At 41.5% G+C, this 17161-nt stretch overlaps 1 protein-coding gene across 6 annotated transcripts in view; it reads left to right on the top strand.

The window, feature by feature from the left end:
• Nucleotides 1-17161, top strand: part of LOC124147253 (glycine receptor subunit alpha-2-like) — a 139714-nt gene that overhangs the window by 100994 nt on the left and 21559 nt on the right. For all 6 annotated transcript variants that reach the window (XM_046517912.2, XM_046517917.2, XM_046517910.2 and 3 more), the window contains exons 3-4: nucleotides 13509-13579; nucleotides 14166-14233. In XM_046517912.2, the coding sequence (XP_046373868.1) occupies nucleotides 13509-13579; nucleotides 14166-14233 (139 nt within the window). The remainder of the gene's footprint in view (nucleotides 1-13508; nucleotides 13580-14165; nucleotides 14234-17161) is intronic.

The raw sequence follows: 17161 nt of genomic DNA on the forward strand, positions 1-17161 counted from the left end.
ACAAGTTTTGACCCATCACCATTACGTGGGGACATCCTCATGACAATTTATTCCCCAGATGAAGTTGTCAGGTGTCATCTACAGTTATACCATCCATCGTTGCCAGTCCCTGAAGCCCATAAGTCCTGTGCCTGAACAAGACCATTGTAGCTCTGTCACTATCCATGGACGATATCCCGTCACGAAATAGGATTGATGTCTGTGATCGTATTTACTCTTGCAGTAGCCTCACGTGAGCCTGCTTATAACGTTGTTGTCATGATAATGCTAATCTGTCGGAGGATGAGTATTGCTCTACCAACATGAATACGCACGCACACACACACACACATGTAATCTGACAATATGTAGCCGTGGTGTATCTATCAGAGCTCACCTATCCAGACATACTGAGAATTGATAGTAAACCTTAATGAAGACGTGAGATTCAGCAGATAGAACTAATTTGAAAACGAATCACCATCATAGCAGGATTGTGAAGATCACAAAGATGACAATTATTCACAACAAAGAACTATCTTCACATAAAGGAAGATTAAAACCGAAGGGGAAACCTGCCTTGAAGATGATTAGGTTTCAGCACAAAGACCACGTGTTAGCTCCAGGAGAAATCACGAAGTAAGGATCAGTGGCTTCCTTACACTCCGATGTATGGGCCGTGTGACACGAGAGGAACACAATGACAACAATTCCTGGAGCCGTACAGTACATGTGTGGGTAATGGACATAGCATCTGACATCTGATTGGTTGTTTCACATGTCAGTCACCAGTGCAAGTATGTCAATAATTGTAATCAAGAACATTTTGTCAAGAATAGACATGCTGCAGGAAGACCTGCTTCTGGATTGAATATACTGGACGGATAGCATGTCTCACCTGTTCACGAACACCTGGAGTCATCACTATTTGATAGTTATTCATAAACACATGGTGTCATCACTATTTGATAGTGATTCATAAACACCTAGTGTCGTCACTATTTAATAGTGATTCATAAACACATGGTGTCATCACTATTTAATAGTGATTCATAAACACATGGTGTCATCACTATTTAATAGTGATTCATAAACACCTAGTGTCATCACTATTTAATAGTGATTCATAAACACCTAGTGTCATCACTATTTAATAGTGATTCATAAACACATGCTTATGGTGTAGTCGGACTCGTATAATGGACTCTGGGTTTTCTCATGGTGATGGGAATGGGTTTTTCGCTTTTATTTACACAGTTAAAGCAGTTTCAGCCATATAAGATATAACAGTCAGCATATCTTACCACTTTATCATTGCTTGCGAATACCGTATTCATCCACTTGGTGATTCCAGGGTAGAACTGGTACCTAGTAGCCCCAGGCGAGTAAAAGGATCTTCGCATTTGGGATACAATGCCATGCATCAACCAAGTCAGCCAGCCTGACCACCCGATCCTGTTAGTCGCATGGGTTGCTGAAGACCTATTCTACCCCGGACAGTGACTTGTGTATTGGCGCGGAATGGGTACATCTTCGCTCATGCTTCTTGGTTGGTATTTGTCACTGGTTTGTCTGGTCCAGACTCCATTATTACATGTGGCGTTCATATATTTGGAACAACGCTGATTGCGATGTTTAACAACATTCGCTCAATCACTGATTCAAATATTGGGTCACATGCGTTATGTCCTTGTAAGAAAATGTGACAAAAAATATTGATAGCTGGATATGACGGAGCCATGCAGTTCGGAACAGATCAGAAAGTATCTATTGTGAAGAGATATTGTTACAACAAACACTCGAGGGGACGCTGTCGTTTGTTTGTTTTCTGTTTAACGCCGCACTCAGCATATTCCAGCTATAGGACGGCGGTCTGTAAATAATCGAGCTTGGATCAGACAATCCAGTGATTGACATCATGAACATCGATCCACGCAACAGGGATACGATGACATGCATCTACCAAGTTAGCGAGCCTCCACCCAATCAAGTCGGCTAGCTCTTACTACGAGCATAGTCAACTTTTACAACAAGCATGAGTTGTTGAAGACATATTTTTCCCGGATCTTTACGGGTGAGGAGACGCTGTCAGAAACGGCTGACAGTTTGTGCAGCTGAAAGGAAAGTAACTAAATTATTACCAAAAACCTTCATGCCTATAATAAAAGCAATTGTGAGGATCTCTGGCTGCTTAGATGACATGACATGACATGATGTGGTATGTGGCATGACATAACATGTCATGACATACAAAAACGTCTGTATGTTGGCGTGACATGACACGATACAACACTCCTGTAATACTGATATACTTAATGATGGATAGCCTGTGGCCATGATTTACTGTTCACACAACGTGTCCGAGGGTGACAATATTAAATACTGAACACAACAAGTTAGGGCCCATGAACTGTTTTGGGGATATTGTGTTGTTCGTCTTCACTACAAAAAATATCCCAAAAATAGTCATGATCTCCAACTATTTTGTTCAGTATATATGTTGAGTGAGTGAGTGAGTGAGTTGGGTTTAACGCCGCTTTTAACAGTATTCCAGTTATATCACGGCGTGTCAGCTTAATGTGGGAGGAAAGCCCGAAGTGATGCAGGTCTCGGACGTTTACCACTTCGGTGAAATCACGAACACGGGTATGGTGCTGACAAACCTAGAAACATAATCGGGGCGAACCGGGATTCGAACCCACAATCATAGATTTCTGGCGTGCCTAAGGGACGCAACTCTGCAAAGCGAATCGCGGCGCCTTAAAGGACTGGGCCACCCGTGCCCCCCGTATATAGGTTGAAAGTTTATTAGCGCTAGGTACCATTGTTTGGTTAAGAGACACGAGAAGCAGCCTGTATGACCTCAGGATTATGGCAGTATGCATTAGGTTTACGTCAGCAATAAAACTGTTATACTGCTTGGTCCGATATCGATAATCTAAACCAGCAATAGAAGAGGGTTGATCAGGTCGACAATACCACCTCCTCCAGATAGTCTGATGCTACACTGCCGGGCAAAAGAAAGTACTCACTTGAAAATTGGATTTGACCAAAAAAGCACAAACGTTATGAAATCGTTACAAGGCTCACCTGTTGTGAGAAACTCATTATGATGCGTGTAAAATCGCTGATGCTACCCGTATGAAATACATAATCTTCGAATAACCCTTTCCTGTTCGTTTTAATTCTAGACCCCATCTGACATAGATGTATACTTTCTTTTGTCCGGCACTTTAGCTAACACGTGGGGCTTGATAGTCAGGAGACATGCAGGGAATTTCGGGTTTTTTATGTCTTCACTAATTCGCACCCCATGACATTTCAAATTTGACATTTTACGCAATCGCTAATGGAGCAATTTGACATAACTCATTTTGTCAGTTCGTATTAGTTCTATGTTGTTGCAGACTCTCATGAGCCTGACACTAATTGTTCAACAATCTCACACAATCGCATGGCGTGGCCTTTTTCCTTTTACGTGAGGGTTCTTGTCTACTGGGGATGGTCAAGTGGTTATAACCCTGCCACAAACTCAAGAGCCAGATATTGCAGTGGAATTAATTCTGGAAACATTTTTTCACCTTTCACTTCCCATACGAGGGCATATAAAATATAGTACTTACGATAGGAGGAAGTGTTATCGTAATAATACATTAAACTTTGGGCAAATGTGATCATTTTCTTTTAATTTGAATTATAGACATCCAAAAAATATGATTAATATTTGCAGATTAAAATAAATAATGCAGCAAAGAAGGTTTGGGTGATCCTGACACAGTCAGGTTGGTTAGGCTCGTCACCAGCTCAGGGCCCTTGCCCCTCTACACGCAGCCCAGACAGCGAAGGGGACTTCTCCCAGGAAGCGCTGCCTAGTCAAACCCACCAACAACTTTTCGGAGAATGTGAAGACTCCCCAACACTGCAGCCTTCTGCATTACTCAGATTGTCAGAAGGGCTGTATTCCTGGTAGCAAACCCGGGTACTCTCCCAATGTCAGTTATTAGATTGGGAGGTACCAAACCTAAGGCACCGAGAACAATGGGGAGTCGGACAACTTGGTAGTAAGGATGCAAGCGCGACATTTCGAAAGTGAGGTCCGCTTATTTGCCGTGTTTTTCCTCTTGTCAATCACATTAGTGTCAAAAGGGACAGAAAATTCAATGATATAAATGATTTAATTGGATTTGTCAAAAAGGACAAGATCAGATTTGTTGGCCTGGATACGTCTGAGGCTATAAACGGGCCATATCTAAAGAAATTTTATATTAATCATTTTCCATGACGCCCTCTAAATATTCTGGGTCGTACCATGGATGGACCTCCGTGTCAAAAACACAAGCATTGCGAAGACGATAATAAAATCGAGCCACTGCATCATGTTGCTTAAGATACTGTGTTTGTGTCAAAGCTGGGCATCCACTGACAATGTGTTGGACAGTCTCATTAAATTCATTACATAATCTACATTTCATATTTACATTTTGATGCAAAATCACACATTGACGGTTTCGAGTTGGAAATGACTGGTCCTGAGCAGCATACAGAAAACCTTCTGTTTCATCCATGCGAAGGACTCTGCAGGGTTCTCAACACACAGCACACAAACTCGATGCAGTGGTCGTTCAGATAGCCTCTCCTTGAAAACCCGAGTCTGGGCCGACTTGATATGGCACTTCGCTTGGTTGACATGCATTTCTGTACCGTCCAGCAGTACAGAACCAACAACAAAATCAACACCGACATTGAGATTATGTCCTACATCCTTTGCTCGTTTACGGAAACTGTGGAATGCCTTGTTTTCATCATGAGTCTTGACATGCTTCACAAGAGGATCATCAGACAAAAAAATGTGTGCAAAAGTGCACAAACAATTCTATCATGAAGAGCTCCAAACCACGTCCTCCCAATATGATTGGTAAATATAAGGGAAGGGCGAGGGTGATGGGATCTATTGTCTGACATGATTCTTCGTGTGAGGGTGTCAATACCTGAATTTCCTGTTTATTATTATTCAACCCCTCAGTATGAATCTGCTACACCGTGGACGTCATGTACATAGACTTGAGTTCATGTCTGTGGCAATTCAATTACACTGATTGACGGTTGTCAGTAGTACACGGATATTCGATTACTACCTACTTGCAAAGTGTTGCGTCAATCTTTATTCTGCAATCGCGACTACATGTGTCTGGTTACACAGGGGTTTCAGCCACAATAACACGTGGTTAAACAGCGGAGTTAACTGTCGCTTTACGAGAAACTCATTTGTAACAACAGAACGCCATTCTGTCACTCATTTTGTCGCGTTAAAGTTCATTCTGAAAGGTCGCCGATTCAAGTAAAATGTGATTTAAAAACATACGACTATGTGCCAGTATTCACGTATAATTGTAGTTACATGTCGCCTTAAAAAACTCAAGGTTCGAATCCCAGATTTGCTGCGAATATACTCATTGGTCTTTGAGAACCAGGGGCGGTCGGGTAGCCTAGTGGTTAAACCGTTCGCTCGTCACGCAGAAGACCCGGGTTCGATTCCCGACATGGGTACAATGTGTGAAGCCCATTTCTGGTGTCCCCCGCCGTAATATTGCTGGAATATTGCTTAAAGCGGCTTAAAACCATACTCACTCACTCACTCACTCACTCACTTTGAGAACTACAGCCGTGTTCGTGGGTTTCACTAAAGCCGTACACGCCTACGATATCGATCTGCATCACCAAGTCGATAACATATACCATACGAAGTGCAATTCTCTACAATCAATCGGTCATCAATTACAAATATACATATACAAATATATATATAACACAAAATTCTAAGTGACAGTGACGAGACCTCCTATGAATATTCCATGACACGGACCCCATGGCATCCAGCTTAGTGATGTCACCTCGACCCGTGAAGATCCGGGTTAGGATTGGTCTTCAGCAACCCATGCTTACGTAAGAGGCGACAAACAGGATCGGATTTTCAGGCTTGCTGACTTTGTTCATGCAAGTCAATTGCGTGGATGATCATGATATCAATCACTGGATTGTCTGGTCCAGACTCGTTTATTTGCAGACCGCCGTCATATAGCTGGAATATTGTTGAGTGCGTCGTTAAACAAACAGACAAAATCGGTGGGACGTATGTTTATCGAGTAAGACTTTCAGAGATATAATATACACATGCACACATTGCTCAATTAGTTTACGCCAGTCGTTGCTCTTGTTATAGGAGATCTATAGTGAGATGTTTACTCGAATGTCTGGGCACAGCATCCTTCGTCAAAAGAATCTCGATATGGTCACACGTGATGCTGTGAAACTCGATATCAAACAAGCAGCGCTTAAAGACCATAGGTGACCGAAATAACATCTGGGTATTTAAAGAGAACATAGATTCTAGAAATTGTAAACCTGAAGATCACTTTTTATGTTTCTGTGTCCAGTGTCCAATGTTAAGAGCACAATATCTGAATAACTATTGCTACCACAATCCAAATGCCAACACATTTTCTAAGTTAATGACGTGTGATTGTACAGAAACTGAATATAGGAAAGTGTAGGAATTTCTAACACACCCAGACTATAGGCCTTTGGCTTCATCAGCATCATGAATAAAGATGGATTGACTAATTAAAAGAACATTTTTTTTCTGAGAGTACTGTGTCGGAGTTTTTTCATCAAACATATACCGAACCATGATACAAGTCCAACTCTCACATCTAACATTCAAACCCATGCCATGGGAATAAATATTCAACAGAAAAAATTAAACCAATAACCTTTATGTTAGTTCATGTATTCGATATCAATGTCGTGGCAAGATTGAAACTGGGCTTTATGTTGTAAATGCCTTTTCGCGATCACCTGGTATCATCACTATTGGACAGTGATTCATAAACACGTGTTTGTCATATAGTCGGAATAGTACAATCGATTCTGCTTTGGCAGAGATTTCTTATGAATATGGAAAGGGTTTTGTCGCTATCATTTCACTATTGTGTCACAACTTGTAATGATAAAAGTTTCATATTAAGTCTCGGACCCGAGGGTTTGCGCTGAAAAAAAAAAAATTGTAATAAAATATTCATCGGCATCACCTGTTGTCTATTAAATGGACTCCAATTGGTAAAGTTAGATCCCGTTATATCGAGAACCACGGCTCAGATCACTCCACGTTATAGTGAGGTTCATGTTTCTACACATCCACCATCGGCTATATACTGACACACTATGTTGATTGTGTCATGTAGAACTAGCGATGGAAAATGGCATCCAATGTCAGCAATCCGCTACAATTCTGCAGCTGTGGTCATCAGGGGACCAGTTCCACGGTACCGATGCAACTCGGTTCAGGGTTCTCGGAAATCGTATAACGGACTAAATGATCCGAAACAGGGTTCAACGTGGCGTCCAATATTATTGCGCTTTTATAGCGACGAGGGGCGGTCGGGTAGCCTAGTGGTTAAAGCTTTCGCTCGTCATGCCGAAGACCCGGGTTCGATTCCCGACATGGGTACAATGTGTGAAGCCCATTTGTGGTGTCCCCCGCCGTGATATTGCTCGAATATTGCTAAAAGCGGCGTAAAATCATATTCACGCACTCACTCATTTGTAGCGACGTGCATGCACGTGTGTGTGGCTGCTTGTACTAATCCGGACTGATGCCGATTTATAGTGATGGCTCACTGAGATACCATGGGGCAGTTTAACATGAATACCCCACTCAGACTCAGTATACTGACTCCGAGCCGACCAGTCCCTGTTTTGACAACAAGTAGCATCTTTTAACGTCTTTTGTTATGATTTTATTTGTTTTTAACGCCGCACTCAGCAATATTCAAGCAATAGGACGGCGGTCTTTTGTTATGACGCAGCCGGGGATCGAACCGCGGACTTTCCGCTCTCCGGGCGGACGCTCAACCACTAGACCACGGAGGCGGTCTGTTACAGTGTCATGTGGCCATCTTCATTGGTGTGCCCTTGGTGGAATTGAAAACGAGATACGAGTTACGGTATGAATAAGGTTATCACCGGTGGCATTTGCATAATGCTAATCAACAGTTGACCGTGACCAGGTGTGTTGAAGGGTTCGTGTTTATCTACGATCAAAGGCCACAATCATCATAATTCACAAACATCATTATATTATTCCTAATTGTGGAGAAGTTAGTGTTTACCTGCCAATATAACTTGCATTTCAGCGAGTGACTGACTACTGCACAAAGCAGCCGTCAATATTATTCAGGGTATGTCAGAATGATATCTGTTGATCGAGTATTTGAACAATGTGGCGAGACTGGTTTGTCGAAGTATGTAACTACATTAAACTACGGTTATAACGAACTCAAAGAGACCACTAATTTTGGTTCGTTTTAACCGTGGTTCGTTACAGACATATATACAGCATAACTACAGCAAATAAACAGCAAATGGAGGGGTCAAAACACATTTCGTTATATCCGTCAGTTCGTTATAAGCGTGTTCGATATAAACGTAGTTTACTGTATTTAATTTCACCCACAACACAAAACAAATCTGTGGTTAAACTGTTGGTCAAGGCATCCCTCGCTAGTTGTATATCAACACTGTCTGGACCAGATGGGAGAGACATGTAACGTTCAAGAACATGAAAGGAATCGCACTGAAAGATTACTTAGCGTCCAAAAAATGTTGGTCAATCATGGTTGATTGTGAAAATGGCATATCGTCTGGGTCACAATATTTCAAGAACTGTTGATTGTGGGCAGATTAACGAATTGAAGAAATGCGACTTGTAAGGAGCTGTTCTCACGAAGCACATTTTCTAGTAAACAGTGAGTTAGTGAGAGGAATTGATGGGTCTAAGAATGACAGACGAACAGTTTACTTCACTTAATGTAACTTAATTAGGCATGAGCTGTGAGGTCTGGTTGGTCCTACATGGTTTAACCTAAAGCCATTGTTACTTCATGTAATGATTCAGCGTCTGGGGAAATGTCCCCCACAGTTGCCCTGCTAAACCTATTAGTTAATGTTTTGTTAAAAAACGACACTTTGGGCACTTCCCCCAAGTGCCCCATTTTCCTCTTAACTGAGAACACACTGAAGCATGGGAGTAGTTTCACGACTAAGTTCACCCGGACGATTACATCAGAACACACAAGTACTCCAGCAGTGGACGATTACATCAGAACACACAAGTACTCCAGCAGTGGACGATTACATCAGAACACATAAGTACTCCAGCAGTGGACGATTACATCAGAACACACAAGTACTCCAGCAGTGGACGATTACATCAGAACACACAAGTACTCCAGCAGTGGACGATGACATCAGAACACACAAGTACTCCAGCAGTGGACGATTACATCAGAACACACAAGTACTCCAGCAGTGGACGATTACATCAGAACACACAAGTACTCCAGCAGTGGACGATGACATCAGAACACACAAGTACTCCAGCAGTGGACGATGACATCAGAACACACAAGTACTCCAGCAGTGGACGATTACATTAGAACACACAAGTACTCCAGCAGTGGACGATTACATCAGAACACACAAGTACTCCAGCAGTGGACTCAGGGGCGTTTAGAAACGCTTTTATGTGAAGGCAGGTGACAGAGCAGGATGCAGGGAGCGGCACGGGGAGGGGGTGGTGTCACTTGGACTCCCATCCTCAGCACTACGTTATTGTGACGATGGACACTAAGCTGTCTACGTTCCATAATTAGTGTTATTGGATTGTATAACCGCTTTTAGAATAAACAACTATATTTTTGGTATTGTCGTTTTAACCTATTTAAATATTACAAAATATAGTTTATTAAAATTTATCCAAATGTGGACTGAGTGACTATTTAGGTGATGGTGATATGTAAATGAAAGCGGTGACATTATTTCCATATGCAAAAATAAATCTCTGCTAAAAGCAGTTCAATTGTACGATTCAAATAGTGATGATACCAAGTGTCCGCGAAAAGCTACCGTCACAAACACATGCAAAGGCAAGTCAATTGTTGACTTGAACAAGTACGGGAACACAAAGAGTGAATTGTTGGAACACTATTTTTGTTATCAAAGCGTCACATTTTCAAGTGCCCGTCCTCATACCTTCCATCAACAACTAAGGCCTTGAATGTTGTGATCCCCATCGAACACAATTTGAACAAGCGTCCTTCGAAGCTGTTTAAATTCGTCGTAAAAAGATTCTCCTCGATTGTAGAGATGGCAATAATGACAGACGCTTGCCATAACATGTTCATACAGTCCGATCAAATTCAGCTTGTAGATATGTCGTAGAGCATTCATGTCAGGTTCATTTAACCTCATTGGTCAACATCAGCTTAGTCCCCAGCTTAGGCATAAACACATGATTTCTTCCTGCTGTGAAATAAATTTGATGCCACAACCCTCTCTGTTTCTTTGTAGGATTCAATTTATGGCTGGTAAGGAAAGACCAGCATATTACAGAGGGTGCAGTTCATGGCATGCATGGAAATCTATTTCAATCTTACTGATAGATAATCATTCGACCTCAGTTGAAAGATAATTTGATTGCAAGACTGAAAGAGAAAAAAACTGATTTTGCAGGAAGTAATTTCTTGAAGACATGCAACTGTATGGATGACGCATTCTCTATTATTTCTCTGTGACGTTTCCGGGCAGCTTGTTACTGGCAACCATAACGCCCCGTGTCCTCATGTGATTACTATTAATGGCTGCTACAAAACTTTGGATTTTCCATATTCTGTGAGCGTTTGAAGTGTTAGCAATAAATATGCTTCAATATTGCTCTGTTATGTCTTTTTAATCTTGTAGAGGTAATGGATGTTTTTGTCCGGAAAATGAAGAGGTCAAGTGTGATCTGCGGGTATAACTATCATATTGATGTTAGTGAATATTCGTAATGGACCTAGTCATAAATATAATAATAAATAAAAGCGACAAAATCCTTCCCATATTCTTTAATGTGTAATTGACTACAAATGTCACTTAAGTAATTTACAAAAAGCCTAAATATTTCAGTCATCACAACTTGACAGAACAATCTGCCCGTTTATTTCATTATTATCATAAAAGAGATAAACCTTTTCCATATTCATAAAAGTCGAATAAGGAATTCCAAACATGTTTTGTTGAATTTCACCCATTGGTTGAAAATGTTAGGATTAAAAGGAAACGAAAGTCAGTGTATATTTCTGTTTATGTGTTGGCTTCTAATCCTTGGGGGCACGGGTGGCCCAGTCGTCTAAGGCGCCGCGATTCGCTGTGCAGAGTTGCGTCCCTTGGGCACGCCAGAAACATATGATTGTGGGTTCGAATCCCGGTTCGCCCCGATTATGTTTCTAGGTTTGTCAGCACCATACCCGTGCTCGTGGGTTTCACCAAAGCGGTAAACGTCTGAGACCTGCATCACTTTGAGCTTTCCTCCCACATTAAGCTGACACGCCGTGATATAACTGGAATACTGTTAAAAGCGGCGTTAAACCCAACTCACTCACTCACTCTAATCCTTGCATAATTGGTCTACGTGGATGTTTTTAAGCTCTTTTGAACTTCTTAATAATTGGTAGTCACTCTGTCAAATAAATGTACATATATTTCAGTCACTTTGGAAATGACTGAAATATTTAGGCATTTTGTAAATTGTAAATATACAAACGTAAAGTGAATCACATTCTACACATTGACTGGAAAATATACACATTTAGTTACCGTTATCACGTCAATAGAAGACCAATCAAAGAATTACGTCTCTGGAATCCCATGCTTGAAGTGAGGGTATTTGGATGGATGGCAGCGTTCTTCAGCTTGACTCCTGATCGATTCTAGGGCTTGGTCCTGCTCCACACTTAAGCACATGTAGCACATGTAGCACATATGGTGTCTCCTAAGACAACAAAGCTCTTTCCATATCCAATGAAAACTCTACATAAAGCAGAGTCGATTTAGCGATTCCGACTATATCATGAACAAGTAACTTTGTTCGAAATATGCCTCCGTTCAACCAGCAGTGAATGGGTACCCGATAGCATTTGACGGTTAACCAACTAGCGCCACACAAGACACTTTAGTTGTATAGTCCCCAGGGAGCTGAGAAACAAACTCGAGGGCGTACTGATCCTTTGCCCGGGTAATAAAGTAGATCTATCATGCTCTTAGCGCGTTTGGTGAGTTACAAATAGGAAAGTACGATATACAAATTCATAATTTATCTAATTGAATTTATTAGCGTAGATCGATAGCTTGTGTGTGGCACTGCCGTGTTAACGACGCTGGTTTGCCAATCCTAGATGCGATTATTGTTTCGCAGGTATATTTATATGGAATATGACCTACAACATTGACTCACGTAGAGGGTATAACAAGTTGTTATCTAATATACCACAACGTATTTCTCAGTGTGTAGACATGGACTGCATGTCAACCCAGCAGCAGGATGCAATCAATATGTATCTCATGTTCCCTGGTACGTTGACATGCTGAATATCATTTTCATCGACAATGCTCAGCCTCCGGCTTCAGGTATCTCCCAATAATCACTCTCGTTAGGTTCTCGTCAAATATGCATTGGCATTAAAAGTGGCATCGTGTGTCATCTTTAACATATCATGTGTCGATGGTAAATGTTGATGTGCTTGGTGAAGAATGTTTCAAGGTCTCAATTTCTTTTCAATGACACACGATGGTTTTAAGGCTGATTTCGATCTCTGTTGAAGAATATCCTTAATTCTCCGTGTATGATTAAGTGTCTTCTAGGAATAGGAATAACCATTGATGTTTCAGGCTATGGCCGTGCGAATGTATCAAGTTTCTAATCAGTGGCATCTGATGTTCAGATGAGAATGCACGAGTCAGCGGAGATAGGCAAAACGAAGTTTATAAACTTTAATAAAAGTAATTCATTCATCAGCACATGTTGGCAGAGAAAGTGGAAGCCTCCCAAACCAGCTGTTAATAATCTCGGCAATGCGTTGTAATACAGGGAGCGTCAGGAGTTGTAGCTAACGCAATAAACCTGTGATGTATTGCTAGCTTGAGTATGTCATTTTGTAACAGAGAACTTTTTTCATGTTTTACGTTTTTCTAACCTAGGTAAGTGTACATTTCCATCACTTGGCGCTTCATAATCAACCCTTTCCACAATGTTACAATGGATTTGACGTTTCCAAAAATGTTACAAAAGGATTTGATATAAGCCACAAAATTACAATGGATTTTACGTAACCCACAATGTTACATTGCAGTTGTCATTTCCCTCAATGTTACAATGAATTTGAGGTTTCCCATGGTTACAATGTAAATGACGTTCCCCTCAATGTTACAATGGCTGTTACATTCCCCACAATATTACAATGGATTTGACCTTCCCCACAATGTTACAATGCAGTTGACATTTCCCTCAATGTTACAATAGACATTTCCAACAGTGTTGCAATGGATATGACGTTCACCTCACACGGTATTCCCTGCTAATGATATTGCCTTGTGTTCCAGGCAGGACATCCTCACGCGGTATTCCCTGCTCATGTTATTGCCTTGTGTTCCAGACAGGAGATACTGAAGGACATCCTCAACAATGGAACCTATGATCCCAAAATTGCACCAAACTTCAATGACAGTGAGTATATGCATACAGTAAAATACGTTTATAACGAACACGCTTAAACGAACTGACGTATATAACAAACTACTTTTCCCCGTTGGTTTGCTGTATATATGCTGTGCATATGCTTATAACGAACTACGGTTATAATGAACCAAAAATAGGTGCCCTTTTGAGCTCGTTATAACCGTAGTTTACTGTATTACAAAACACAGAATGTACGCGCATTCGAACATTTTTTTCTAGAATGCCACCGAAAAAACAACTTTATATCAGACATTCGAGAAAAACGGTGTCAAAAATCGTAGCAACATTTTGTTAATCCAAATTAAAGTTTTGTGAAAAGTTTGTTTGAAATGAGTAGACAATTTGACGTAAACCAGAGTAGACAGGGTAGATCGTCATCTGTACGTTGGGATTTGTGAGTCAATACGTTGGGATTTGTGAGTCAATACGTTGGGATTTGTGAGTCAATACGTTAGGATTTGTGAGTCATTACGTTGGGATTTGTGAGTCAGTACGTTGGGATTGGGTCAGTACTTCAGATTGCACGACATTGGACAGGACCAGTTGAAGACCAAAATGACGTATTTCATTGCAGATTTCCCCACAAGAGTGATGGTTCAACTGTTTGTGCTCAGTATAGACTCCGTGGACGAATCGGCTATGGTGAGTACAGTGTGTGACGTATGTAGATTGCCTTTGTTGCCATGGTGACGATAGAGCTTGGTGACGTAGCTAAATTGTGCTGTCATGGTGATTTGTTAATCGCTTGAAAGAATGTGTCATCTTCATTGGTGTTGGAAACGCCACGGCCTTCTGCAAGTGAAAGCTGTCTACCTACTTTACACAGGACTCTTGAAAAAGATTTGATATTTTGTTATCTGCTGCTATGACAGGTCAGTAACAAGTGCTATCGTGGATATCAGACCAGACGTCGAAATTTGAAATTGTACATCCGGATCTTTGGAATGAACGCTCAATTAGTAGGCTATCCAGACGCCCTTCTGACTTATGTTCTGGCCACATCTCAGTGATGTCATTTTCCTATGCTTGGATGGAGTATATTGTCTAGGGCCATATGTGAGTGACCTTTGCATCGAGTAGAGTTGGTTCCCATTTGTTGGCCCCTTATTGTTGCCATATAGCAGAGATAGTGTGAATGAAACTGGATCATTGGCTGTTGTGAAATGCTCTGCTAGGTGACAAGGAGCATGTGTTTTAGTGAAGGTGTCATCAGATGAAGATTTGCATATACAGACCTGATAATACCATGACAACATACGATACAGATGGCGTTGAGACGAACTGTAGCAACGAAAATGGACCTGATTCTGAGGTCATGTTGACGTGGTTCAGCCGTGCATGTTTGGTTCTGCATCTTGTTCTCTACAACATCTCTCCTGTTTATCCTGACGTCTTTAATCACTTAATGGTTATTTAAAACGCCAGAGAGATTCTCATGCTGACCCACTTTGTAACAAGGCCCCCTCTCTACCTCTGTCTGAAACTCTTTGTCTTGTAGTCGTCTGTGTCTTTCGAAGTGATGACTGCGGAAAGTGAAGTGTGCAGATTGTTGAAAGGTGAAGGACAGTGTCTGCTATAAATAACATTCTCATCTCCGTTCTCAGGGTGTCAGACACCTGGTATCGGGTTGTGGGTATCATGGTGTCAGGGGTGTCGGTGACGATTGTTTGAATTACACATTTTCCGTTCTCGAGACTACGATGTAAGCGTTTGATGTTGTTGATTCCAGTGTTTGGGAATTCTTGAAACCAGTGGCATTAACAACAATGCATGCTTTGTCACGGTAGCTAGTAGTGAGTGTAGAACACCGGCCACACGAGCTTGCATGTATTAGAAGCATGAGTGTTATTCACCACGTAGTGCCAAATGTCCTGAATAGCAAGACCACAATTAGTACCCCTTAGACGCCTGTCAAGCTACATTATCGACCTTACAATTGTTATGCTCAAGCTACTAGTAACAACAGCCCAGAGACTCATTATCACGTACGTATGAAATATTCCACTCCAAGGTGATATATAATGAGCATTATGTTTTGCCTTAGCTAGTTGGACCGCCTCCGTGGTCTAGTGGTAGAGCGTCCAGCCGCAGAGCGCAAGGTCAAGGGTTCGATTCCCGGCCGCGTCATACCAAAAGACGTTAAAGGATGGTACTTGCTGTTACCCTGTCTGGCGCTCAGTATTAAGGAGCTAAAACAAGGACCGATCGGCTCGGAGTCAGTATGCTGTGTCTGAGTAGGGTATTCATGTTAAACTGCGGCATGGTATTTAGCACTATAAATCGGCATCAGTCCGGACTAGTACAAGCAGCCACACACATACGCACGTCCATACACGTCGCTATATAAGTGCAACAATCTGGGACGAGACGTTATACCCAATTCACCTCACCTCACCTCACCTCACCTCACCTCACCTCACCTCACCTCACCTAACCTCACCTTAGATAGTTGTAGCCTTACATTAAGTCTCCATATGTTTGAACATCAGGAACATCTCCTAAAGCCAAGAGATGCAATAGCGAAGGCCAACCTAACTCTATTTCTGAGAGATGGACAGCTATTCGAACGTATATAAACAGAGCAGCCAAGGATAAAAATGGAATCATATCAATATAAGAAAATAGAAAGTATATCAATACAAAAACAGAAATTATGTGAACACCAAACTCACAATAGATATGTGTACCCTACTCACACACAGGAGTCCCAAAGAGGGACAGGTCAGCTGAAATTGCCTAGGCAGAAGGCGACCTGTTAAACACTTAATGCAACAACAACAACAAATCAGGACCATAAATCGTTTCCATATCTTATAGGGGTTGGTTTCAAATGAGACGTGGTGACGGTCTATATGTCGATCACAATGTTGTTAGACGATTGTGGAGGCATGTAAATAATGTATTGATTGTTGTTACAAAAACAGCATTTCACACTCCTTCACAAGGTATAAATGTGTGTGTTGACAAAGTTCAAGTTCAGAGGTACCACATGACATAACAGCACACCCCGTGACGATATGAGTCAGGATTGGTCTTCAGCAACCCATTCCTGTCGGGATCGGGCGGTCATCGGGCGGTCAATCACTGGATTGTCTGGTCCAGACCCGACTGTTTAAAGACCGCCGTCATATTAACTGCCGAGCAAAAGACAACCTGCACTTGAAAACTGGATTTGACCAAACAATTACAAACGTTATGAAAAAATTATTAGGCTGAAAACAGTCGCCGAAACACTGTAAACTTAAGGTCCAAAACATAACTTTGATACGTGTATCCAATACCTCATCATCGAATAATAACAATGTTTTGTTGTTTCATCTTTTGCCACCATCAAACATGGGTGTATGCTTTCGTTTGCCAGACAGTTTATCTGGAATGTTGCGAGTGCGGCGTAAAACAACAAACAAACATGACAGAACACATACACCACCATGCATAGACACATGGCACGTGGACACAAATTAGGTACTAAGGTCAACAGAACGTGTAGAGCTAGACGGTTGTCCTGGTAGTCCTGTAGAAGAGGGTGTTTGTATGTTTCCATAGAGGAGGTTACCCCAACGTCATCAT

Source organism: Haliotis rufescens, unplaced genomic scaffold (assembly GCF_023055435.1).
Source record: "Haliotis rufescens isolate VD_foot unplaced genomic scaffold, xgHalRufe1.0.p SCAF_30, whole genome shotgun sequence".
NCBI classification, from domain to species: Eukaryota; Metazoa; Mollusca; class Gastropoda; order Lepetellida; family Haliotidae; genus Haliotis; species Haliotis rufescens.